The 27,899-nt window shown below is 32.7% G+C and overlaps 1 protein-coding gene across 1 annotated transcript; it reads left to right on the top strand.

The window, feature by feature from the left end:
- Positions 1 to 1,086: 1,086 nt before the first annotated feature.
- Positions 1,087 to 23,016, top strand: LOC128164302 (dipeptidase 1-like). The gene is made up of 10 exons (XM_052828082.1): positions 1,087 to 1,833; positions 4,390 to 4,537; positions 5,661 to 5,793; positions 6,104 to 6,254; positions 6,657 to 6,723; positions 7,236 to 7,412; positions 8,280 to 8,382; positions 17,327 to 17,402; positions 17,990 to 18,125; positions 22,905 to 23,016. Exons 1-10 carry the CDS (start codon positions 1,421 to 1,423, stop codon positions 22,992 to 22,994), a joined length of 1,494 nt encoding a protein of 497 aa, XP_052684042.1. The 5' UTR covers positions 1,087 to 1,420; the 3' UTR covers positions 22,995 to 23,016.
- Positions 23,017 to 27,899: the final 4,883 nt, after the last annotated feature.

The following is a 27,899-nucleotide window of genomic DNA, read 5'->3' as shown; positions in this document are numbered from 1 at the left end:
AATCAAACTATGTATCAGTAATAGAAATATTTCTCGAAAATTTTATGGATCCAAGCAATATTGAACTTTAGTCTCGTTCAACCAAACGCTCGGCTGACACCGTAAATCTGCGACAAGGATGCACGGAGACAGCCGAGCGTCGAGTTGAACGAGACTATATTGAACTCTGGCGTAGGAATACATACGACTACAAAAAATATTTAAATTGTTAGTACCATTTAAAATCTGACTATTTTCAAGGTATTTATAAATACGTTTCCTTGAAAAACAATGCTTTAGCATACATTACATCGAATTTATCAATTATTTTCAAGAACTACGTCTTGTCAGCAGCAATGATTTGTGCTGAGGTCCAAACACTGTTTCATTTCGGTTTGTCTGAGTAACTGCATAGAAGAGTTGATTAAAATCAACTCCCAAAAAGCGTATTTATAAAACAGAAAGACAAAAGAAAGTAAATCATAACTCAAATGAAAATAAACTTGTATTATTATAACCGTACACAAAGCAAAAATTTTGAAAAAAATATCATGTAACATCACAGATTTCATATTTTATTATGAAGCTTCATGTATTGTACTTGCGCGTCCACCATATTCAATTTATAACCGATAAAATATAAAAATATACCAGCTAATCAGTGAGGCCCATGGTCGGATCTTGGAATTTTTTTTCCTTATAGAGGGGACCAAAGGATAATTTTGTTAGCCTAAAGGGGTGGTCCGAGGCCTATCTTCGGTGAAAATAAACTTAGGGGTCGAATCCCCGACCCCCTTCCTATAGACCCGCGCATCAGGTAAATAGAAATGCCATGACAAAAGTAATTAATATTACATACTTGTTTTCTTGTATAATGTGTTAATATAAGAGATACAAAGAAGATATTATTTTTTTTTTTTTTTAAATACTATTCCCTTATCCATTTAAATTCATCGATCGTGACATCGCAAGATTGACCATTAAAACTATGTTAATAAAGGTGAAAAAAAAGTTCAAAATAGGGTCAAACCCAGGTGGCACCAGGTAATTTTCAAATTTTTATTAGCCTCTATAGAACACCTTATCCTAAATAGATATCACCAAAGACGGTACTATCAAATGCTGCGCTCGCTACCTGCGTTATTTGCTTTCCTAGAGATAGGCAAATCTTCATGTAATCGCTAACGTTGCTACTAGAAAAGACACCGAGAGGAATACATGTACTAAGATACAATTTGTTTTTTCGTTTGATTTATAAAGGACTTTACTTTTAGTTACATGTAGTAGTTGAAAGTAGAAAACGGCTGCGAAATTCATAGGGATCGAAATTTGAGATTTGTAAACAGTAAAAACTGTTGCAGGGCCTTTTTATGCAATCTGTGTAATTCGACTGACTAATAATTACATGTAAGAAGTTCTTGTTGCATTTGACCGAGTCAACATGACATCTTATTCCAGTCAATCGGACATAGTATCTAACCTCTCCGCGCCTTATCCCCAGCAAGCAATGAACAAACGGATTATCTACGGATTAGGAGGTGTTGCGGTGGTGGTCATCCTCGCCTTATCCATCGCGCTGGGAGTCGTCGCCAACAAAGACAGCGACAAGCAAACGTATAATTATCCTCCAAATGTGCAACCCAGCAGCTCAGTATCGCAACAACCAGCAACATGCCCTCAACAAACTACGTCTTGCAAGCCTCAGGTGATTATGTGCCCGGAACCGTACAGACCGGAACCGGAAATCAAGCGACCGGAAATGCCAACGACAGCCGATTGTCTGAAACAATATGGAAATCCTACCGATTTACAAATTGCCAACTGTGTACTCGAGAGTTATCCTCTAATAGATGGGTAGGTGTGAGCGATTTTCCCTGTAACCATATTTATGTAATACGATAACATTAAAAGCAATATGAGCTGCATTTTCATGCTGATTTTTTTTTAACGCAAAATGTTATTTTCTACTAAAATGACAAAAAAAACCATGTTTTTTTTAATTTCTGTCAGCCATATTTTTGTGGAAAAAGCCTTAAAGAAGCTTTAATAGAAGCAACATTGAATTATTGTGGTCCTGTACAAAAATTGATCTGCTATAATTATATTCCTAAGAAGATAAAATTTTCCTCTGACAAAAAATAATGATTTTCTCAAATCTTAAATATCATAAAAGGTTGATTGGAATGTATTTTAGTATAATACTAGTAACCTTAACATGCAATATATAAAGTAATACTAGCTTAAACACGACTTTGCATGTAAAATCTTTCCAGGCATATTTACCTGCGTGTGCGAATCAATTACATTCAAAGTTTGGCTAAATAGACCTACACGTAGTTTACTTGCATTTTCACGTTCAGTCGAACGAAATATATGAAAGGGACATAGACACAACTTGAAATCATTTTTGTTTAATTTAACAATGTATATATCGTATCTTCTGATAAGAATCCACTGCCAACAAACCTCTCCAGAAAAAAAATTGAAAGAAAATAAATAACTTAAGCTATTCATAGCAACAAAAAAAGATAATGAAAATTCATAATACATGTATTGTTAAAAAAAAGAGTCGCTTTATAGGGTAAGTATTTTTTCGGTAATTTGAGCAATAAAATTAAGGAACAATTTTAATTACAGATTACATTTCATTACAGATACGTGGGGACTTACGTAACTGTTATGGCATACTGTGTTATACACTGGTCTACATGTACCCGTATACATGCACTGACATGCCGCAATTGTTATAATGACATTGTACCATTACGTCCTTTGTGAATCAGTCTGGTTTTACCGTTCGAATCCCTGCCCGTGCATAGCAATCATCAGGACACCTACTCATGGGGAACTCCTGCTCTGTTTTTGACCTATTTTTTTGGTTTGTTAAGTGTAATAGTTACTACGCGATATTTATATAATATTTTGGTGTTTAGCGTCTGAAAAATGTACAAACATTTTGGACGCCCATACATGTAACAAGCATTTAAGTACAGCGTAGATTATCCGATCATGAAAATTTGATTTCTGGAAGAGCTGACTGAAACACAATCATTATCTGCCAAGATTCAAATCATTAAAACAATTAAAATATCTACCCCAGCAATTAGAATATCAAACTATATATGGATCATAATATGCATATAAACATATGTCTCCTTATTTATTAGCAGTTTCTGTAAAACCTCTTTTCAATGTCATTAAGCAAAGGTTTAAACGATATTAATCATTATTATGCCTCCTGTCATTTTGTCGCTATATATTCAATACTCATCTATACTCCGGCTCGTGCACCATGTATCAAACCCTGACTACTATTTAAGCATAGTACATGCACAACACAACACTATTATATAAATAGTAGTCAGGGTTTGATACATAGTGCACTCGCCTCCGGCTCGTGCACCATGTATCAAACCCTGACTACTATTTAGGCATAGCACATGCACAACACAACACAACACTACTATATAAATATGCGAGGATTCAGAAGAGGGGGGGGGGGGGGGGTGGGGGTTACATATACGACCCTGTAACGTGCTACTACACCAGTTGCATGGTTCGGTTCGGTACGCTTTGTGATACGATTTCAGAAGGAATGAAATTAAATTAAAACATTTCTGTAACGGTTTTAATTGAAATAACAGCGTTAAGTTTTAGTATGTGTTATCTAATCCCATATAAAAAAAAATCTAATAACATATTGAACTTATCTGGTCAGCGATAATCTCCGTCCGTATTCATCGAGAGACATTAAGTCAGTTAGCCTTATATGGAAGTTGCACGCTTATTGCATGGTACAGTACGCTTCTTTGGCCGTTTTGGGGCGGTTCATGCATAAATTATCTTGCACGCTTTTTGCACGGTACGGTTCGTTTTGTAAACAATACGGTTCGCTTTTTGAACTGTACGGTTCGTTTTGTAAACGGCACCGTTCGCTTTGTGAACGGTACTGTTCGTTTCTTGCCATTATTTTCTAGGTGTAGTAGCACGTTTCAAGGTCTGTATGATCCCAAATGCCTCGTAGAAAATTAAGTCGTCGTAGAAGCAATCAGGCTTTTGATCCCGCCTCACCCCATTAGCCCATTTCCAAAAACATGCAATAATTTCCCTGGGCTCGGAACTCCCTACATGTAGCTACCCTGGGCAGTGCGTCGGAAACATTTGAAAGTGAGAGGGGGGGTAGACTTATCAGAAGCTTTATTTGACAAGTAGCAATTTTTATGGTTATGTCTAACTTTGCAAAACAGTGGGGGTTAAGCCCCCCCCCCCCTCCCCAACCGGTTCCGACGGCTATTCTGGGAATATCTTGGGGATCTGTGCCGCGTTACCTAACCCTGAATAAAGTACATGTAATAAATATGCACGTACCGCACTAAGCTGATTTTTGTGTTTTGAATTTGTTCCCTATAGACACAATGACCTGGCCTACTGGTACTATGAGACCGTCCACAACAAGGTTTACAGTGTGGATATGCGGAAAAATCTTAAGGTACTTTACCCCAACTCCACCATCCATACCGACATTCCAAGGATCCGACAGGGAAGGCTCTCAGCTCAAGTAAGATACTGTATATATACAGGGAAATATTCGCCATCGTTTTATTTTCACCCCTTTCGCCATCGTTGTCAGTGGGTGAATTTCACACTAGGCGTATTCCAATATTTTATATATCTATCATTAAACACATCGCTGTCTTGGCGAATTCAAGACAGAGCGAAACGGTTTGCGAGTGAAGAAGGGTGAAAATTACACGTGGCAAAAATAACCCAGATATAAACCGAAAACCTAATAACCCGAAAATACAGCACAGAATAGCGGTTATCATATTTAGACGATTTTTGCGCTCCTACATTTTATTTGACTTAATACACGACGATTCAATTTATTTTTATTATTCAACTCACATTACCAGGATGATGGTAATTATAGAGCATATATTCAAACTTTACAACTTGATAGTTGCCCCATCAAGGAACAAAAAAAATATGAATCAGATTTTAACATAATGCATGATGCTTAGTAATATATGTACATTATTATACCGTTCTGCACACAAGGATGTTTTAAAAGACATTTAGTTATTTTCTGTACAAAACATTTAAATTGCACGTGATAATGATACAGAGCATGCAAAGTAAGTAAGAATAATCGGTGTGTGTGTATAATTATACATATGCTTACTGCCAACGATTAGAATTTTTCAAATTGAAGAAACAAGATAGACAAATCTTTAACAGATTCTTATGCAATGAAGAAACCAACACCCACCCCTCCAAAAATTAAATACTTGATAATAATCATGTGTTTAAAATACGAATGTTCTATCAAATTGGGGACGAATTTCATTATGTTTTAGAATGTAGTCACATGTAAGAAAAAAATTGTTTAGTAATTTCACAAATAACACTTATCTTAAAAACTCAAAACACCATTTAGACCACTTATGTCATCTTCAAATCTTGTAATTCTTATGAAAATGTGTACTTTTATTAGAAAAATATTTAATTTGGTCGGTCATCCTACGTAACAACTCTAAAACGTTATTGTGTACATTATTCTGTTTCTCTTTTGTAAATCCTGCTTTTCTTATACTTTTGTATATATTTCTTCTGCACCTCATGTAACATTATATGTTATGAGTGAAAATAAATTAACTTGAACTTGAATGACTGTGTTATAGTTTTGGGCCGTGTACGTGGACTGCGGGAGTCAGTACAAGGACGCTGTCAAGTTATCTCTAGACCAGGTGGACACCGTCAAAAAGTTCATCAGAAAGTACCCGGATGTCTTCAAATTTGTTACCACTGCTCAGGGTGAGTACAGCGCATGCGTGTTTTCATCAACGTAATTTGTTGTACGCACAGGCAATAGGCGCAATTAATAAAACCATCTGAAGTTTACCCAAATCCTGGGATAAATAACTGAAAAAAAGTATTTTTGCACCAATGTACTTAAAAAAACCGGTTATCTTTCTTTCAGTATAACAATTCTAGTGAGTTTGCTTAAAAGTACAATGATATGCCATTAAGGATATAAATACTCTGGTTTTCACTAAGTTTCGCCGAATATAATTATATGAACTCGAACTCGAACATCTTAAAATATATTTTAACCCATTATCAGGGATACTGGACGCTTTTAAAGAACGAAAATTCGCCAGTCTAATGGGCCTGGAGGGAGGTCATTCCATCGACAGCAGTCTTGGTAATCTGCGCATGTTCTATAACCTAGGCATTCGATACATGACCGTGACCCACAGCTGTAACACACCATGGTAAGGTCACATTAGAGGTCATGATTATATCAAGCGCGATGACCTTGACATCAAGACTTTACATGTATATTAGCTAACCAAAACTGTTATTGTTTGATCAATAGATTTTATTGTTAAAAAATAATCCATCGATAATATTACCCAATGCGTAAAGGATCATGACTTTGGCAGCAAGAGTTTTAACCTCAAGTTGACATATCTACTAAATCGGAAAATCAAAGAATATTATAAACATGATAATGTATATTATAACGTGAGTAAGTGTACATGTACATAACGTAATCAACAATTATAATATCAAAAGTTCTTATTTCAAAACTACTATCATAAATTAAGAACAGTAATGGATTACCTGTACTTTTAATAGTGCATTGTGTATAGATATAAAATCTTTATTCTAAGGGCAGACAACTGGCATATGGACGATCGTAGGACCACAGAGTTTAATGGCCTCTCGGAATTCGGAAAGGTAACTTTTTATATTACATGAATTATACTAGTATCATCCCAATTTCTTCAATTTATACATTATCTTATATTTAATTACAAGTTGTAAATATTTAAGATTCTAATATTTAATAATAAAAATATAATAATAATCTAATATTTAAATAAGGTATCATTTTTTGGTGTATATCGGGATAGAAATACGGGTTGGTACATGATTAAATCTTAGGGCTTTATAGGATTTGATCACGTGACCAACCCATATTTATCCCGATATACACTAAAAATACCCTATTTCTCAATTCCTTATAAAAAACCCAAAAGTTTACAAAATCAATTGGTACAAACGAAAGTAAGGTATTAAAGAAATAAATATCTATACTTTTTAATGTGCTTGAAACAAAACTTCTTAAAACGTATTTAGCTAAACTGTGCTTAGTTTATCAAACAATTGGTCACCATGGAATACTTGAAGCTGTATTTTAACTAGAAGATTGGTTATTGTGGGGATCTTCACGTATCTTTCGACTTCAGGTTGTTATCAAGGAGATGAACCGGTTAGGGATGCTGGTCGACTTGTCCCACGTTGCCAAGGCAACCATGATCGCAGCCCTGAACGTTACAGAGGCCCCTGTAATATTCAGCCACAGTTCCGCGTACAAAATATGTAATCACCATAGAAACGTACCAGACGATGTTCTACAACTGGTGGTCAGTATGCAAATGTTGTCAGATTTTGTCTCAATACATTTCCGAGACAGTTTTGGGGATTGGTTTGTTTCGATAAATAAACTGTTCTCTGCAATCATTTTATTTTCAAACCGGTGTATGGAGAAGGAAAACCTCGGACTACAATTCTGTTTGTCAAATAAAATAATTTTCTTCTGCATTAAAATTACTTCTAAAGAAGGGTAAATCTTTCAAACCCATGTATCTCCATTTGATATTTTCTCTGAATCAAATTAATACTTTAACATGAACGTAGGAAAACATATCACTAGATACATTTTCCTTGCGTATCTGTAAATATTGTAATTTAGGTGAAGTCGAGGATGAATTCCATTTCATACTTATCTGTCCATTTTATAAAAGTCTACGGGTATTGTATTTAAAAAAATATTACTGGTCTCGTCCTTCAATGTTTAAGTTAGTTCAACTCCTTGCCATTCATAATCGCAAACAATTGTGCCATCTCGCAATGTTTCTGCGTGAGGCAGGTAAAAAACGGGATGTCGGATAACTAGTACATCCAACTGATGTATTATTACTATCACTATTATTATTAATATTACTATTATTATCATTATTATCATTATTATAATCATTTGATTTATTGATTTATAGGGTCTCTCCTCCTATGAATGTACATGTATGAATAATATTTTTTTAGAATATTGTTTAACGTCAATAGCGAACTGTTTGATTTTGATTGGATAGAGTGTAGCATTATATATTTATAATTATGTACATATGTTTCAACAGCTTATAATTCATTTGAATTTAGCCAATAAACAATACAAAAGTTCACTTAAAACCAATGCCTTTTACTGAACTAATTAAAAAACAAATTAATTGCAGAAAACCAATGGAGGAATCGTGATGGTCAACTTCTATCCGAATTTTGTGAATTGTCCACCCAACAATGATTCCAGCGTACTAGCGACAGTACAGCAAGTAGCAAGTAAGTATCAGTGCATAAGTATCATATGGGGCTAATGGAAGTACCAACATTCACTAGTTCCATAGATACATGCATTTATGTAGCGGTAGTTGATTCAGAACATCTAATTTTAATGAATTTAAAAACCATTCTTGCCGTTCAAGTATAAGTCTGTGCTTATCACAAAATACAAAATCTTTAGATATGGTCTATAATTTCTATTTTCGAGTTTTGAATTAAATGTTATTTTGAATATTATGTAATCATGTTTAAGAAGTTTCATGATTTTAACAATCCTTATAATACATGTAAGATTATTATTAGGCAGGAACCAAATAAAACACATCCCTTATGATTTTAATTCCATGCATTAATTCAATTCCTCAAGAAATAATTTTATGCCGACTGCATATTCAATACAAATTCCAATTAGGTGATATCTGATCTAAATTACGAAGATAAGTTAATTAATTGAGAGACACTCTATTGAATTCCCTGTCCCTGTTCTCCAAGTAACTCTAATGCACGTATAGCACTATACAATGTTGTATATCAGAGAAAAATCACATTAATTTTTTGTTAATTGCAAGCCAAACTATGATCCTAGAGTAATGGCGACTGGTAGCAAGTAAGTATCAACGCATACAAATCATATGAAGTTGAATTTCGATTTATCGAATACTGATATCTCGAATACGATGGATATGTCGAAGTGATTCGTAAGTCCCAACCATTTATATCTATAGGTTTTTACCCTCGATACATGTATCTCGAGTTCTCAGATATTTCGAATTTTTCAAACAGTCCCATCTTGTTCGAGATAACGAAGTTTGAATGGTTCATAAAGTCATTTACACACGGAATTTTAAGTTTGTGCACGTGCTTATCACAAAACGTCCTTCGATACTTAGGGCAAATACATTCGCCAATTTTCACGGCCATAATAAAATGCCAAAAAGTTTGTTAGTTTCATTTAAATTTTACTCTATCTATCTAACTACATGTATCTATCTATCTGTCTGTCCGTCCGTCCGTTCGTCCGTCCATAAACCCACCCACCCACCCATCCATCCATCCATCCATCCATCCATCTATCTATCTATCTATCTATCTATCTATCTATCTATCTATCTATCTATCTATCTATCTATCTATCTATCTATCTATCTATCTATCTATCTATCTATCTTTATATCCAACAATCCATCCATCTATGAAAATAAGCAATAAGCTTGTTAAAAAAAATCAAAAAGATTTTAGTTGCCATTTTTTGCAATGCTTTGAAGAAATTGACATATTTTTTTTTTATAAATTCTAAAAAGTTTTTATTAGACAGTAACCAGAGAGAATCACTTCCGTTTTAATTCCATGCATGAATTGATCTCACTATACAAGCATTTCAACTCATATTGACTCAAAATGCAATGAAATTGCTGGTATAGTAATATCTGTTTTCAATAACAAAGATGAATTGGACATCAAACACTTAAGTTTTTGTTCAAATAAAGCTAATGAATGTTCAGTACTATTCCACGGACTATTATCCAATTGTGTTTAACTTTTCATTAATAATTTTGTTGTTATGATAAGAATTTTACTGGGAAAAACTTGTGCATTTCGAATACACTAACAAAAAAACTGATACATTTTTAACAATGTTGTGTAGCCGTTATTTGAGATACATTAAGCCCACTACTTGTACCTAATCTATTGACAAATCACATCATGCCGCTCTAGGCCGTTTGTTGAAGACTTGAAGTGGGTGTGTTGTGCGAAATTGAATGATACTAATTTATTGTCAATTTGATGGAGTTCGAATGGAGAATTTTGTTTTTGCCTCTTTTGCATGATCAGGATTACTAAACCAAACATGTTTGACCTTTACATGTTATTCAGTGGAAACATTACTAAAGAGGGTTCGGCGGTCGTTGCCATTTTTAGACTGTATCGATCTCCTTTAGCAGAAGAGCCCAATAAGAAACATGGATAATAACTCAAATGTAAAAGATGAAATACTTGTATATAGCTTTTTCTTTACTAAATATTATTAATAGCTAGTCAAATCATAATATAAAGTAATTCCATAATTATATTTTCATGTTATAAGATGCCTTTTTTAAAAAAAAATTGGATATAAAGAGTTCAATTAAAATATATTTTTATTCATAAACATTCATATGCATTTTGCGTGCTGTTTTAAGGAAAATTCTTAACTCCGAAAAGAGCCTGGTAATGTATCCTGAAGTTTTTGGAATTTACAGGTATAAGTGTTAATAAATAAGGAATAATATATCAAGGGAAAATTATATAAAATTGAAGAAAGTCTCGCGTGTCCTTAAGGTCGCGGAGCTTCTCAAACACTTTTTTTAACTTCAGGGAAAATTAAATTGATTTCACTTCACTTGTAATTGAATTCAAGCTTGGTAAAAAGTTGCATTGTTACCAATGCTTTTCTGTCTTACATATGTCTGAAGTACCGTAAACCGACTTTTATTTGCAACGACTTCGCGCTTTTACCGGAGATTTATTTAACTGGTTCGGGACAATCTTTTTATCGCGATCAAGATGTAGATTATTTGGAAAATAAAATACCAGAGACAATCTCGCACGCGAATATTTGTTGTTTAACAGTATCTGGTAGCATATCAGAAAAACAAACGATAGTAAGATATACTTATAATTAAGGTGGTATGGGACATCTGTCGATATTAATGTGGATTAAAGTACATTATAGTTGAAATACTTTCACCGGTTTAGAATTTTCAAATTTTACAATATCTAACCAAACAATAGCTTTGAAAAATATTTTGAAAGGTAAAAATTGTAAAACCCACAGTAGGATTCGAACTCATGACTTACAGATTCGTAGTAAACCCTTTAACTCACTGCGCTACGCTGTTAGATGACAATATTTGGAAAGAAACTACTTATTTAACTGCACTTAATTTTATTGTTTATTTCGATAAACAATACGTCACAACATGGAAGTATCCAATACCACCTTAACTTCTAAACTATTTAAATAAAAAAAAATAAATATGCCAGATTTAATTTGGATGTTTTTCCTAATTTCCTATACAGACCCCTGCTTTAAAAGAGATTAATATTCTGGTCTGAAAATAGCCTGCTGCTCTCCTAAACCGAGCACAGAGCTCAAAACCAAGCGTGTTCGAAACTTGTTGCTTGATGATGACCACTTCATGTTAAACAGGGACTTATATACCATGACCAAATATCTATACGTATACCTATCCATATCAAAATGATTTCTTAAGGTACTTCACTACACCGAGACTTATACTTTTTAAGATACTACGTCACAAGATGGCGATTTAAATGTTTTGTTAAACTGTTTATATCAATCGCTTCAGATGTATATCGTTATAGCGCAGTGGTTAAAGTATCAGGCTTCTGAAAAGCAGGTCATGAGTTCGAATCCACCTGGGGCTTTTGTTTATGTTTACTGAATGAAATTTTTGAAAATATCATTTTTTATCAAAAATTGCACATTTTTTCGCCTATTTGACATATATCCTTCTTATCAATCATGTTTTCTATCATAATCAAGTAATTTTCTGCTGATTTGAAAAACTATTTCAAGGTGTAGTGAGGCACCTTAATTGTCATACGACTTGAGCGAATCCCGAATCTTCTTCAAAAATTTACAAGGACAAAATCAGTTTTGTCGTCGCCCCCGGACCATTTGAACCCGGACCAATACGCGCAATATTTGAAATACGTGTGCAAACGTTTATATCCTACCAATAAAAATGCAATTGTGATTGCTGTATTAGGGGTTACTTGTCAAAATCGATGGTTGAAATGTGAAACGCATTAGACACAGAACTGAACTGTTAACACGTTTAAAGTTATTTATTGAAATGAAGAGTTCAGTGAATTGAAAACAGATTATTCGAGAGCGATAAAAGCTAAATAAATCTATGCAATAGTACACTTTTTTTATCTTGTTTCAAGGGAAATCTCACCCTCAAAATAATTTTATAGACCTTATAGCTCTTTAATCCTTGTAGAAATAAAAAAAAAGTAATTCTATTTTTTTTTACTTTTAGGAATCACACATTAGGGAAAAGAAAATGTTCTGCATATGTGGGCATTTCATTTAATTTGACATGTCGTTTACAAAGATAAAACAAAAAGAGTGAGGATGTTCAGAACCATTAAGCACAGCTTTGCAACTTTGGGTTTTTTGAAATCAAATCAGTAAAATAAATGTTAACACTTGTTGAAAATATTACGTTATACTGCAAATCTTTTGCACTGATTGATTTTCTTAAGGCGCCTGCTAGTTTTGATCTCTCTCTCTCTCTCTCTCTCTCTCTCTCTCTCTCTCTCTCTCTCAGAGAATAAACAGTTCTACTCTGTCCCAAGTTTCTGCTTCCACCACTTTCTGTTGATTGTCGTTTGAAATACACATATCTGTCAATGATAAACAATTGAAACTAATATAAGACAAATAATATGCATTTCTTACGGAGATTTAAAATGAGAAAATATGACACCTTCTCGGTACCCCTTGCACAATTTCCCAACATTATCATTCGGGTACTTTTCATTGCGCTGCATGTAGCAATGCAAAATCCTACAGCGAAAAAGGGGCTGCTTCAAAACAGAAAAAAACTAGACATTGTTTGTTTTAATGAATGATTGAATCTTAGGCACAAAAGTATTTATGATTATTGAAAAATTTAGCAAAAAGCGGTGGAAGCAGAAGCAGAGTATGGTTTATGGTTTTATATATGAAAAAAAAAAACGTTATGAGGAATATTTTTTGTTATGTTTGACAAACGACATAGATGATCAATGTATATTTTTAATTTTTTGTTTTTGTATAAAATTTTCACACGGAGATTTTTCTTATTTTGACACGATGTTTTACCCTTGACATTACACATGTACTTTCTCATACCTTAATCAAATCAAGAATTTAAGATCAAATCAAATCATTAGGATGATTGTCCACTTCCTATTCTGTAAGTTTCACAACATGTGCTTTTTCCTGCTTATATATTGACCTTTTAAAGAAGTAAGACTATTTTGCTGATCACGCGTGCTTCGAAAATTGCTTTTAAACCATACACTTTGAACTGATCACGTGATTAACTAAACTTGGATTGTAAATCCAGTGCCATACTTTAGTGGCTTGTTTTGCATCCTTTAAAAACAGTTTCAAAAACAAAAACAAAAATCAAAATTGTAGTATGGTTAACTATAATGATAGCTTTAAAAGGGTTCATTTAATGTTGCATAAACGTTCATGATGTGGATGTAAATTCGTGGGCAAGAATTTTGGTCCTTCACGAACGACGATGTTTCCAAAGTATATAAAACTGAAAGATACACCATGAATTATATACAGCTATAATAAATAATAATTAATTACTCTAAAAATGTTTCCAGAATGGATTCAGTTTAGCGAAGTAAAACTTGATGACGTTGATCATAGCATATTGCCAGGTTTTAAGAAGCATATGCACAAAAATGTTTGAATATTAAAACTGTTGTGTAATAAGAAATATAGTAATTTGAGGCATAGTCGTATAAAAAAAAATTTCGAGCTTTTAACATTGATTTAGTAAATAAAGAACTATACTGCATGCAGCAACAAATGTCAAAAATAAAGACAAAGAATACATATTAACAAAAAGAAACATTCCTCTATTTTAAATTTTTTTTTTGCTGATAATTAAAACCACGATTTCGAAAGCAATAAAGGTTCAGTTCACACGGCAATGCACGAGTTTGTGACAAAAGAAATGAAAAAAAATTTAATGAATGGTTACATGTTTTTACATATAAAGCAGAGAAAAAAGGAATAAATGACAATAATATCGCTATATAAATACATGTAAATTAATCAGTTAGTCAGCAATGAGTTTTGATATTTTTGTGAATAAAAAGCCTAATACTTGTAAGATTGTAACTTACAAATCAAATATTTACTTTTATTTATTTCAAAAAATTCTATACCAAGCGAAGGTTTTTAAAACTACAAATATCAAGGCCACCAGCTTTTTCAAACATTGAAAAAGCGTGAATTTGATTGTCTTGAATAGATACTTGTACATGTATATATAGCGGTGACCTTGAAAATGCAAAAAATTCAAAAGCAACAATAATCCAGCAATTTTATCTTTAAATCGTTTGTTACTGATGTACATCAACTGTCAAATTAGAGCCCTACCTTTATTAAAACAAATTATATTAAAGAAACTTAGTAACTCACGTACGAAATATCTTTTCTAAGTACTAGGAATGTAAATTTAATTTACAATTCCTACCGACATTGAATTTAATGGGAATATAAATTCCCAGAAAATTCGTTCAAAGTTACTTTAAAGTAAATCAAATTGAATGTTCGGTAGGAAAACTTCTTATACAAGTAACTTAAGATGTTTGCATTTAAATATCTTTATACTAAGATAAAAAAAATCATGTAGGATAGTTATTTGTTTCCTCATAATTAACCAATTCTCTATGTAATAACAAATTTTTCTAAAAGAAAATATCTCATATCTCAGGTTAGATAAAGTAATTATACACTCTCAAAGCAAATAACTACCATCATCAGGTCATATTGACATATAAAAAAATTCTTATAGGATTAACACCTTATCAACGTTGAATAAATACATTTATTACTAATTTTATTAGTTTATAGAACTGTTTTCTTATATTGTTTCTCTCTCTAGTTTTCAATAAATGGTCTAATCCGGGATTTATAAAGGTTTTATCCAAAGCCAATAAATATTCAATACAAAAATAATCAATTCTAGAAAACCAAACTGTCAAGATAATTATGCATGGACATTGAAGTATATCAAACTTTATACGGATCATGCATTGCAACAAAAATTGTTTTGTTAGTAAACATTAAAAAAAAATAAAAAAAAATAATTATCTATCTTTGCCTTTCCTCATTTTAAATGAGAACTCATTTGTACAATTTCATGATGTTGTAACAAAATCTATCTCTGCGAGCAGTTTCATCATTAAATGAACTACATATAGCACATTAACAAATACGTTTGTATAACTACAAGCTTACAGCATTCCCTCGAGACATTAACTCTTTCAATAGCCTTAGGTTGTTTAGGTCATCTAATTCAATAAATAAAAAACGTAATTCCCTAGAAATATTAAAAAGTCTCACTATGAAATCATTTGGGCCATCTTATTTAGTATAAGATGAAGTAATTTAGTTATTTAGTAAAGATAAAGACTAAGATAATTCCTTAGAGAAGTTAAAGTCTTTCTATAAAGTCTTTAAGGTAGTCTCATTTAAGTGCCGTACAACCAAAAAAAATAAATTAACGAGAAATATCTCGTTATATATAAACGAATTAGTTGTAACTTTTTTTAACATTCACTACGCGATCGACCAAATTAACACAAAGCCTCGGTCTCCCTGGATTCATTGTCTGTAATTACTTACACAAAAACGACCCTGATTCTCGAAGAGCAGAACTACTTGTGAAAATAAGAGGTTGTCTCGTACAGGTCGAGCAATGAGGCATCTGTTGTGGATGGTCAAGAGCCATTAAACTCGTGTCCCCTGGAAGCTTTACGACCCTTTCACGCCATTTTGAATTAATGATGGGGCGGAAGTATGTAATGACTGAATTGTGGGGGAGCTTCGATGTCTGTTTTTATTATGGTTCGGGGCAATGAAAACCTATTACGTTAACGTTTAGATGAAATGGTATAACTCTCTTGGTTTTTATGGTCATTGAAGAAAAATGAATCTTGAAAAATATTCTCTTCTTCAATACTTTGGGTAAATAATATATGTATAACACTGCTTCGGATAAATAAATATTATGGCAGTTTCAAGGTTATAATTATCTGTAAGCAACTACCAGCATAAGTTGTTTACACCCATAAAAATTCCAGTAGGACCAGTACTCTAAAAAATGTTTCCAGAATGGATTCATTTTAGTAACCACTTCATTATGTTGATCAAAGCATATTGCCAGTTTTTAAGAAGCATATGCATAAAAATGTTTGAATATAAAAAAACTGCTGTGTAATAACAAATCTAGTAATTTGAGGCATAGTTGTAGAACAAAATACATTACGCTTTCAAATTTGTTTTAGTTTTTATATCGAACTTTATTGCACGCAGCGATAAATGTAAAAAATAAAGACAAAGAATACGTAACAAAACACATTCCTCTGTTTTTCTTTTCTTTCTTTTTTGCTGATAATCGAAGCCACGATTTTGAAAGCAATAATAAGGTTTCAGTTCACACAGTGATGCACGAGTTTGTGACATAAGAAAAAGAAAACTTATTCCAAGTATGGTTACATATTCTTACCAATATAGCAACGCAGCAAAAAACCAAAAAAAAAAAAAAAAAAAAAAAAAAACCCCAACAACTGATGCACAAATGACAATATCGCTTAATAGCCAAATCAATCAGCAATTAAGTTTGATTATTTATTTGGCAAATAAAATGCTTACAAGTGAAATTATATCTTACAAATCAAATATATCTACTTAGACGTGCTTAGAATTTTTCTCCGTTATTTTTTGAAACTAAAAATATCTGACTGTCAACTCGTTCATGTATTGAAAGAACGCCGCATTTGATTGTCTTTTATATTTATATAGCAGTGACCTAGAAAATGAAAAAAGTTCAAAATGAACAAAAAGAAAAAATTCCGCAATTTAATTGACAATCGACGTCGACTTTTCATTTCATACATGATATTTAAGGTAACATTATTCTATAAAGTCGTCTCATACTCAAGGGTATTTTATTTAGCATGAAACAAAGGGACATGTCAGAATAAATCGGCAGATTAAGCAATTATTCATCATAAAACTCGTAAAACAAAAAAAAAAGAAAACAAAACCAAACAAAACACATTTTGATTAAAAAACCATACACAAGATTTTTACATGTAAATGCATTAAAAAAATTGTTGTTGTTTGACCTTTCAGATCACGTGGATCATATCAAAAATCTGATTGGCGTAGACCACGTGGGAATAGGAGGTGACTATGATGGAATTCCAACGTAAGTCACGTTTTGTGAAATGTAAACCCGATGAAAATTGCATGAATTAAATTTCGAGAAATAAATTATAGCACAATTTAAAAAGTTCACCAGCTAAGATAAGAGTTGAAATGGTCACGTGATCAAGCCTATGAAGCCTTGAAAGGTATTCAGAATTTCACCAGGTACCATCCAAACTTTTATTTGTTTTAATTCATTAAGAGTGCTATTTACCTTTTATATCTAACATTTATGTAAGTGGCCCATTGAAAGCCATGAACTTTTTAATGCTTATATGACCATTAGACCATTTAACTATTGCGTAGACAAAACATATGTCCCTGTGTTGATCTCCGTGACGTCATGAATATGATCTCATGATCCCTGGGAAAAGAAAGTAATGGTTTTGCTTTTAATTAGGAGACATTTCAGACCGTAAATATTAAAGATTCCAAAATAAGGCAGATTGTATTGAAAGATTGGTAACTATCCTAAGGAAATTCGGAATTATTTCCAAATTATATACAACAATGGTGTCGAACAACATTTTGACAAAAATATATAACTAGGGTACTTTATCTCCAACCATTCCATCTCAATTTTTACAGGACACCTGTTGGTCTTGAGGACGTGTCAAAATACCCAAACCTATTTGCCGAGCTTTCCAGGAGGCACTGGTCTACTAAAGATCTTGAAAAGCTTGCAGGCAGGAATCTCATCAGAGTTTTCAAAATGGCCGAAAAGGTAAAAAAAGGTTCCAAGGGATTCACAAAAAAGCTTATGAAATGATTCATTTCTGTTTAAAAGGCTTTAAAAGTGAGAAAAATTGTTTTCCAAATCTCAAGATATGTGAGAAATCTAATATTAGTTTTCAAAATAGCTTAAAAGGTGAGAAATATTGAAAGAGTTTCAATATAGCTGAAAAGGTGAGAAATTTTGAACGAGTTGCATATGGCTTAAAGGTGAGAAATGAGAGTAACCGAAATGGTTGAATATTGAGGCCATTCCAAGTTTTTTCTATGTTTAGCGTCCGCGGACGGATTGGTTTTGAGATGTAAAAATTTAAAAAAAAAACCACAATTTTTGTTTCTAAAGTTAGATCGCTTTTTCATATGTCGGGCTCAGGATCGCATTTTAAAATCCAGATCAGAAATCAAATATAACAACATTCAAAATCGCAATCATATAGTAGGTATTTGTTATTTTTGTTACAAAGTGAAGAAAATAATTCAAAATATATAACAATTTTTTTGTTGTTGAACTTTTAAAGTTGTGTTTTTTTCCTAAGGTTTGTGGGTTTTTTCCTGATAGAAAGAGAGGTTTTTGAGTTTTGGGTGGACGCTAAACAAAGAAAAAACTTGCAATGGCCTGACTTCTGTCAGCTTTTTGTAAAACGCACAAATGATGAGAAATCTTATGAAACTGTTTTAAAATGACATATTAAAATGGTGACAAATCTCATTGTTTAATATTGAAAATGGCCAAAAAAGCAATACAATATTTATATAATTATTACAATATTTACAACGACAAAAAGTTTCCTGGATCAATATCTTTGAATTTTAGCAACACTTACGGTGTAATCATTAGAATTCGTGGTGGCTCAATTTTCGTGGTATTCGTGGGTAGCCCTCCCCCACGAATTTTAATCCTCAACGAAAACAATTTTAGATATAGAGTAATCATTGTTGCTGAAACAGTAACCGACGCATCCACGAACTAACACCCCCACGAATCAGCAAAAAAAAATCAATCCACGAAAATTGGCCATCACGAATTTAAATGATATTACAGTATTTGATTTGTGTGTGTTTAAATATGTAAAGATCTATCTACAACACATCTACAGTCATTTTAAAACTTATTTGTGGTCGTTATCTTTATAAGCACCATCTGTTTGCATGATTAAAAATCGGTATATGTACAGGTACTATAGAAAATTAGCGATAGATATTAAGAGGGCTTTATATCGTGGCTATTTTTAGACTGTATCGATCTCCTTTAGAAGAAGAGGTCTGTATGAAGATATAAGAAAATACAGAAAAAAATAAAAATAAAACTTCAATATATGAGATATTTCTGTACTAAATGATAGTTAATAATCTTCATGTTGACAGAAACACAACAATGGTTATCATTTTTAACCTAAAATTGCGTATTGATTAAATCATTAAAGCCATATAGAAGTTGATTTCAAATAAGACAAACACTTTTTTATTTGACAAGAGTATTACTTCTCTACCTGGAAATCCACCACAAACTGGCTTTGATCAAACTCAGTTATTTGATTATATTGAAAAACCTGTCTGGGAGAGAATAAAATATTAACGATGAATTGACATAAGCTGTCAATAATAGACTATGCACCTGATTCATTATTTAGTTTATATCGAACAATTGTAGCAAAATTATTGCACCGTCATCCAGTGTTAAAAAAGAGAAAGAAGATAAAACAAAATAAACCGAGGACTTGTTTAGCGATCTTCATCCCGAGATCTAACACTTTCACTTTCACTTTCACCACCAAAACATACTAATTTTTTATTCAGTCTGATTTTGCTTACATTCACTTATTTGCTAGCAATATGATTTGACATTAATGCAATTAGAGACGCAAAATCAAATACTATAATAGTAATCGATTAAAAGATGGATGTTAATCAACTTTTTGCAAGTTTCGTTCTTATAATATGACTGCGAATTATAGCACACACTTTATAAACTGTGGGGTTGACTCGCGTGGCGCTAAAATCACGTGGGATGAAAATTTCATCAGATACACGTGAAATCACGACCATGTGACGTTAAGGCGATGACAAGGAAACAGGAAGTATTATCACCCTGACACGTAATTGTGACACGTGACTTGCCTAATTGGCTAGGTGTGTTGGATGTTTGACGTAAGACGAGTTTATGTTAACTACATATCTTAGCTACAGTCTTCTTAGATCTCTTGAATGCGACCATTCTTCCCCTTCAGCTTCACTTTTCACGACCTCGTTAATATCTCCACTGAAATATTACATGTAAAAGATATATAGCTCATATTTCTAGAGGACATCCATCTGCAAGGTGAAGCACGTGTACATTCATTTTGTAGGTATTATAAGGCACGTGTACACTAAAACTGAAGGTGATATACCTTACAAAATGATCTTTATAGATGTGGGGGTTTTGTTTAATAACGGATTATGTTACCACAATTGAAAATATGTACTGATTCTTATCTAACATAGCCAGCTATGGATGACAAGTCGACGTAACCGAGCTGCGTTTTGTTAGAGCTCCGGATCAAATTATTAATCTAATATCACTCCAATATCAATTTTATGGAATCCGCGTAAAAGCTTTATCGTGAAACTTTATCTTTTATTCGTGCATGTTTGTTTCCTATTAAGCAAACGTTTCAGAGACACGTGTTGGTGACATTGGCAGCTTATAATCAAAGTACTGAAGTACTGACGGGAGTTGATTTTATCGATTATTATTTATTTTAAAATCAACGATATGTATTTTTGCATGCATGGCAAGTAAATTCCTATAAGTATTTGAATTACGCACATTTTTTATAATATGAATTCTCCTACAGGAAATTCGTGAAAACCCAAAATCAATCATGTTGTGTAATGTTCAAAGAATTAGTCTATCAAACTGCGTATCAGTTATCGAAATAGTTATGAGAAATTATATGGATCCAAGCAAAATTGAACTCTAGTCTCGTTCAACCAGACTCTCAGCTGCATCCGTTCATCTCCGACAAGCAAGAGACACTCTCTGCTTGTCGGAGATTTACGGAGACAGCCGAGCGTCTGGTTGGACGAGACTAAATTGAACTCTGGCGTAGGAATACATAAAATGTACGACTTCAAAAAATATATAAATTTTTCGTACCATTTAAAATCTGACTATTTACAAGGTATCTATAAATTAGTTTCCTTGAAAAACAATGCTTAAAAACTCATTACATCGAATTTATTGACTAGTCAGAACTAAATGTTGTCAGCGGTGTTGATTTGTGCTTAGGTCCAAACAGTGTCACTTTCGGTTTTCCTGAGTAACTTCATACGAGAGTTGATTAAAATCAACTCCCAAAAATCGATACCCTAAGGCCCTATATAAAGAATTTTTTTGTTCATTTATTTTACTCTCTTTTAATTAACTCCTATATATAAGAATGTAAGAAAGGGTTGTTTGACGATCCAGCGCTCTGTCTCTAAAATGAATCAAATCTAACTCAACCTACAGATCTACATGTATGATATTCCTATACTTGATTTAAAACTGTCGGGAAACCGTAAGAAGCAGACTAATTTTTGTTAGCGAGGGAGATTTTTGCGAGATCAATTTGTCACTTTGATCCAGGTCATCTCCAGTAAATTGTGAAATAAAGTCGTTGAAAATAAAAGCTCACGTTAAGGTTCCCACTCAACTTAACCCTATAAAAGCCAAACACTTACAAGTGCATGTCATTGTTGTTTTAGCTTCCATCCTAAATGTAATGTGATTTTTAACTAACCTGAACCGAAAGTTTCAGTGAGCGTGTCTGATCATCCCTTGCCCGTCTGTCTCTCTTTAAACCTTTAACAGTTTTGAATTCTTATCAAAAACCAATGGGTCAAATCTAAATAAACTTAAAACAGAGCATCCATATGGAAAGGGGTTCTTAATTGTTAAAATACAGGACGAAACTCTTTTTAAAAGGAAGATAACAATGAAACGGTGAACAAAGGTTGTATGTCTGAAAAATGTTCTCACACGAACCACTGCATCAGAAATGCCAAAAAAATTTCCTCTACTGAAATGCGAGCATCCGAAGATTTTTAATTGCCAATGCATGAATCCCGGATTATTACTGAGCCCCAAGAGGGGTTCAAAATAAAAAAATAGAAACATAAAGGGAATACTTTTAAAAATCTTTCTGAAAAACTACCTGGCTTCAGTGAGTAATATTACTGTGCAAAATCCAGAGATTTCGTATATTTTAAATGAATCAGCTATGACATAAGACTATTTAGGGGCCCAATTATGGTTCAAGGTTCAACATTATGATAGAGTTTTTTAGCAAACTGTTTTATAATACTCTGCTGAAGAAATACATTGCTGAGTTTAGTGATATCACTAAAATAAGCATCGTCATACCTTCATATCCTGATATTATTGTAATTGAGCTTCTTTCACTTTTCATAACTTTTGAATTTTGTTCATTTTTCAATTATGTTATCTTTGATACGTTGTCGCCAATAAAAATAAGATTATTCAGTTGATGCGTCTTGTAGATCAAAGGATGTGCTGTCAGAAATGTAGGCTTTTTTATATAATGTTTATAATAAAAATGTCAAATTTTGGAACTAAGGAGAACTTTTGTGAGATTTACAATTCATCTTTAAAATGTTTCATATTTCTACACCTCGAAAGAAATACCAGAACTTTTTTTGTCATGTGAGCGATGTGGACCACGGGCTTTCATTATGGGAATATGATAAAGTTTGCCACCGTCATCATAGATCTACGTCTGTTTTGTAGGTGCGTGATCGTCTGTCGTATATACCGCCCTATGAAGACATCTTACCAGTGGCAGAGCGGAGAGGAAATTGCTCAACACTCATTGAATAGAGAAGAAGCAATAATATATAAACAACAACAAACAGTTTACCCAGACCAACAAAGAAAGATGTTAGAGAAAATCGCCATCGACAGAGCTCAGTGGCGTCAGGCGATTCGTGAATAATTCGTATCTTGTTACCCTACAGCTATTACCCCCGGATCGTCCTTCGGGATTTATTTAAGGTTGCGAAGATATCAATAAATCGGGTTGGGAATGTAAATCGCAGTTATATTCGTAATGAAAAATGGAGACATGGTTACTATACGGGGTTATTTCGGAGACTTTGAGCAGACGACATGCTGATTAATTTTGCTCCCGAAATTGATAGGTTTATTTTTACGTTTTACGTGGTATTTATCATATCTTGTATCTTAGTAAGTTAACATATTTTGTTATTTATCTGTAATAAAAATACCGATATATTCAGACAATTTATCTTTGTCTATTTTTATGTTTATTGTACTGAAGAGAATATATAATTATATATACGTAGAAGGAAACGATTGGATTTTGAATTCTATTATTAAAGCATATTCATTCTGTGAAAATTATCTTTACTGTACAAATATTACATAAATAAAATTACAAGAATATTTAGATTCATACTAGCCTTATATTATTATTAAGTGTTTTAAAGTCTCGTTTTCAAATAAAGCATTTTAACCAGATATTACAGGTTTTTATTATATTTTAAAGATAGTGAGTGGCGGGTTTGAGGCGGGGGTCTATCCTCATCTGTACACTGAAATGGTCTCTCAAAAAACCTGGTTATCAAGTTAACTTAGTAAACAAGTCTTTTCTAGCTGTCAAAAAAGCATCAGATTACAATAAAAATAAAATGAGAGACATGATTTTACGACATGCTGTTATTTGGCGGTTGTCGTAAAGAAATTAGTCTTTGTTGGGGAAAATGGACGTTTCCTGCTCGTGGCTTTGCTGTAAAATGAGAATGATGATTGGCATTTTATTAAATCTTGTCACAGCAATCACATTTAAATATGATTTAAGATTTTCTCCAGACAAATGAATATAACAATTTTCTGCGAATGGAATGCTACGAAAGAAGAAGGAATACATACAGTGATAACGCAAAAATATCTATACTGATGGTTTATAAAATTGAGGTCATGTTATTTTGTGAATTACAAGTATAAAGTTTCAATTGCATGACGACATACCGTACTACATGTACATGTACATACATATAAGGAACAAAAAAAAAGATAAAGATTTCTTGATTTTTCAGGCTTTAGTTACCGGTATATAAAATAATTTTAGATGAACTTGTATCAACAATTTTATAATTTCTATTAAACCTTACCAACATTTTTAAAAAAATTATTTGGATCATGCAGGTAGTAAGTCAAATGAATAGAGCACCTTGGTGAATTTAAACTTTATCTTCATTTTCAGATTATTATTCTGATAATTCTGAATTTGAAACAACCATTTTTTCGAGAATATAACATAGGTAGTTTTTACCCCCAAACATGTTCCCGTGGTTTGTGCTAAAACATTCAAAATGTTTCAAGACTAGACCGTGGGAGTCTTTGTCAACCAGAAGGCATTATTCATCACAGAACGGAAGACAATAAGAAGCAGCCAAATCCCTGAAGCGCCATCTCGTATCTTATGAGCACGCGCCATTACAGATCTACTTGAGCACGCATAGTGGGCCCCTATAGACCTGTTATGAATCTATTTGTACCACAGGAGTTAATATATTGTAAGGATATTTACAAAATGTCATATCTAGATTTATTCAGACTATATTTACTTGTTTCATGAATTTTGTATTGAGGTTGAGGCGCTAGCATTGTTGATAGAGTTCATACATAATGATAATGCCATATAATGGATGTTTTCTTATATCTTTATGTTTTATACAGAGTTCTTCTTCGGATCAATGAAGTCTAAAAAGGACCACCACTATGGAGTCCTCTTAATAGGATATATTTTGAAAGTTATTGTACTACATGCTTTGTGTAAAACTCTAACTTTCGATTAGCATGTAAATGCAAGGCTAATTATAAGTCGCAGCTTTTGGAAAGGACGATGGGTGGATAAGGCGAGTAAAATGCCTATTTAAGGACAAGATACCATAAAATTAAAATATCAACAAAACAGATAATTAAAAACAAAATTAGATCAAAACAATGTATATTTAACATAACATCGATGTGTTACCCTTAAATATATTCAATACTTGAAATATGCATGTTGATTGAAACTAGCGAATACGAAACAAAACCTTCAAATAATGTCATTTTATAAAGCGGGTCTGTCTCTCCAGATTTATGACGTGATCTTCATGAGGTCTAATGAAACACAAACCGACTCACATCAACAAACAAGTGGAGAGATGATTCACTATACATTAAAAATATAACTTTGTATACAAACAACTCAGCGTTTTAGAAAAAAATAATACATGTCCATACCCAACTCTTATCCTAACCCAAAGTGGCTTGTAGCATTTACAATGTAAATAACGAATTTTCTTGTGACTGAAATGGCTCAGTGGTTGAAGCACCGGACTAACATGTTTGTAATGTAATCTTGTGTTCTTGGCTTTTATACAAGATAAAATACCTCTTAATTTAAAAACAATCCAATAAGTTCCTGTGGGTCTCCATTCTAAAAACATGATGGATAGAAAACTGTCCGTTTTTCTTTAAATGGACAGAGACATTTAAAACTGTTCACTACATGTACATGTGCAATCGCTAGACTACGGGTAAGTTGTAAACAAGAATAAAGAAATCACATTTGCAAGTATAGCAACAGATTAAATGTACATGTTTAACAGCTTTGGAGCGATACAGGGGAGACACTAAAAACTACTAAATAATTCGGTATTGTATATTTCAGAATCACGAATCAAAGTTAATCCACTTCATCATATTATTTAGTTGAAACTACAAATCGTGATCAAAACGTAGATTGAGAAATAGTTAAGAAATCATATTCTTCACACATCTAAAAGTTAATTCTCGATCACCCGGACCACATTCTCCCTGCATGATAAAGTTAAAATTAAACCTTGACCCTCAACCTCCTCCACACCTCTGTAAAAAAAATCTGCATCTGAGCCGGTCAATGCACTCTTTGTATTGGTGAGCTTAATCTTTCATCAAATGATTATGTAAGTCATATCAAAATTTGGCACAGCATAAAATTCCCACCCTCTATATTTGGAATATCACTTAAAACAGCGTCGATATACGCGGTTCCTCATTTACATTCTTGAATATTGTTAAATAAGAAATGCTCTCCCCAGTAGAGAATGAGACGACTGTGTTGCTTTGTAGAAGAGCGAGTAAATATGATTTTTTTTTCAAAGCAGGGCTTTATCAACCCATTACACATACCCGAAACTGTCCATTCAGTGACAAAAGAAAGCCCTATTCGACTTTTTTTTACTGTGTTGAAAAATATATTTGTCAGTATTGTCAATAGGTTTACCTGATATTGTCCATTCTTAAAACGTAGAAGATAATGTTTTAAGTCGGATATTAGTCACAAACTGCATTTCCATTCTGTGTGAGAAAGAACTACAGGCTTCGATCGATCATTTCTTTCTCTAATAGAATTAATGGAAAACGTCTTAAAATAAGGTTACCTCATAAAAATAGGTTTTTTAGGTTGTGGGTTCGATACCACCAACACGTAAAACGTAAAAAATCGTTTGATAAATGTTTAAAACTGAATATGGTTAGAAAATGTGTATTTTCAAACGTGTATTATAACATTATCAAATGGATTTAATTGGAAAAAATAGAATTTAAAATCATATTTTACGACTAAACCAAATGGGCAATTGCGCTACTAGAATCTTATCTTCTTTTACAACTTTTCTTATTTTATGAAAGAATCATGTTCAACAATATGCACTAGAGTTATATTGTTAACAAATTAAAGCCAATTCTGTATTTTCTTCTTTTTATTCAATTATCGACTTACATGCAAATATCGAGTCAGTGGGGCTGTCATGTTGTAAATTTTGAATTTACCGGGTGGCGGTAAATACATTTACAACATGACAACAGTCGTCATGTTGTAAATTTTGTATTTACTGCCACCCGGTAAATTCAAAATTTACAACATGACAGGGCTTTCAATAGTCGACCCTTTCACTGCTTCTGTGGTACTGCTCTCTTTCAAATACATATTACAAATTGATACATGTATATTTTGGTGACGGTTTATTTTGTAGATATTTCAGTGACGTCGATTTCTTGTAACCAATTACAGTCAAGCTCTATTTCATCAAATTTTGTCAATTTGCCTTGCAAAAGAGCAGTCTGGGAATATCAGCTTACTAGTTTTAACAATGGATTAAGCAATTGCAAATGCTACATTAAAAGTTTAATAACTTTGGACAATAAATTTTACCAGACAGTTAATGATTTCTTTTTAGATCAGTCACAATGACGTTGCCTCTTTGAGGATTTATCACAGTCATGTATGCTTTGTTCCACTTATATGCACGGGTATCAATATCTAAGTAGAAATTTATTATAACAAATATCAATAAAACATGATCGAAGTATTAATAGTTTATACCTCTTTCCACCTTATCTAAAAAAAAAAATTATATACAAAGATGTTATACGCTGTTCTTTTCTTACAATATTGCGATAAAAGATATAAAAATGACAAAATTACCGACGATCTACGATCTTGTATACAATCATCCTAAAATCAAAGAAATCATGTTTTAATAAAAGTTCGTTGAAAAGGTGTTCAACAAAAATACAGATTTAAACTCCCAACAAATTTAACAATTCCAGGGTACGTTCGTGCATTTCCAATATGTCTTGAGGTCTCCAATAGATGCGCAATAAGGTTTCGGAAATTTCAATTTTGTCCTGGGGTCATTTGGTGGCTAAAAATGACGTTTTTTGGGGTTT

Source organism: Crassostrea angulata, chromosome 9, assembly GCF_025612915.1.
Source record: "Crassostrea angulata isolate pt1a10 chromosome 9, ASM2561291v2, whole genome shotgun sequence".
Classification (NCBI taxonomy): domain Eukaryota; kingdom Metazoa; phylum Mollusca; class Bivalvia; order Ostreida; family Ostreidae; genus Magallana; species Magallana angulata.
This window is presented reverse-complemented; position numbering and strand designations above follow the sequence as displayed.

Excerpts from the sequence above, each read along its gene's own strand:
- LOC128164302 (XM_052828082.1), top strand. The coding sequence starts at position 1,421 with ATGACATCTTATTCCAGTCAATCGGACATAGTATCTAACCTCTCCGCG. Across the intron at positions 8,383-17,326 it reads GACAGTACAGCAAGTAGCAA|ATCACGTGGATCATATCAAA; the intron begins GTAAGTATCAGT and ends TTGACCTTTCAG. Across the intron at positions 17,403-17,989 it reads GACTATGATGGAATTCCAAC|GACACCTGTTGGTCTTGAGG; the intron begins GTAAGTCACGTT and ends CAATTTTTACAG.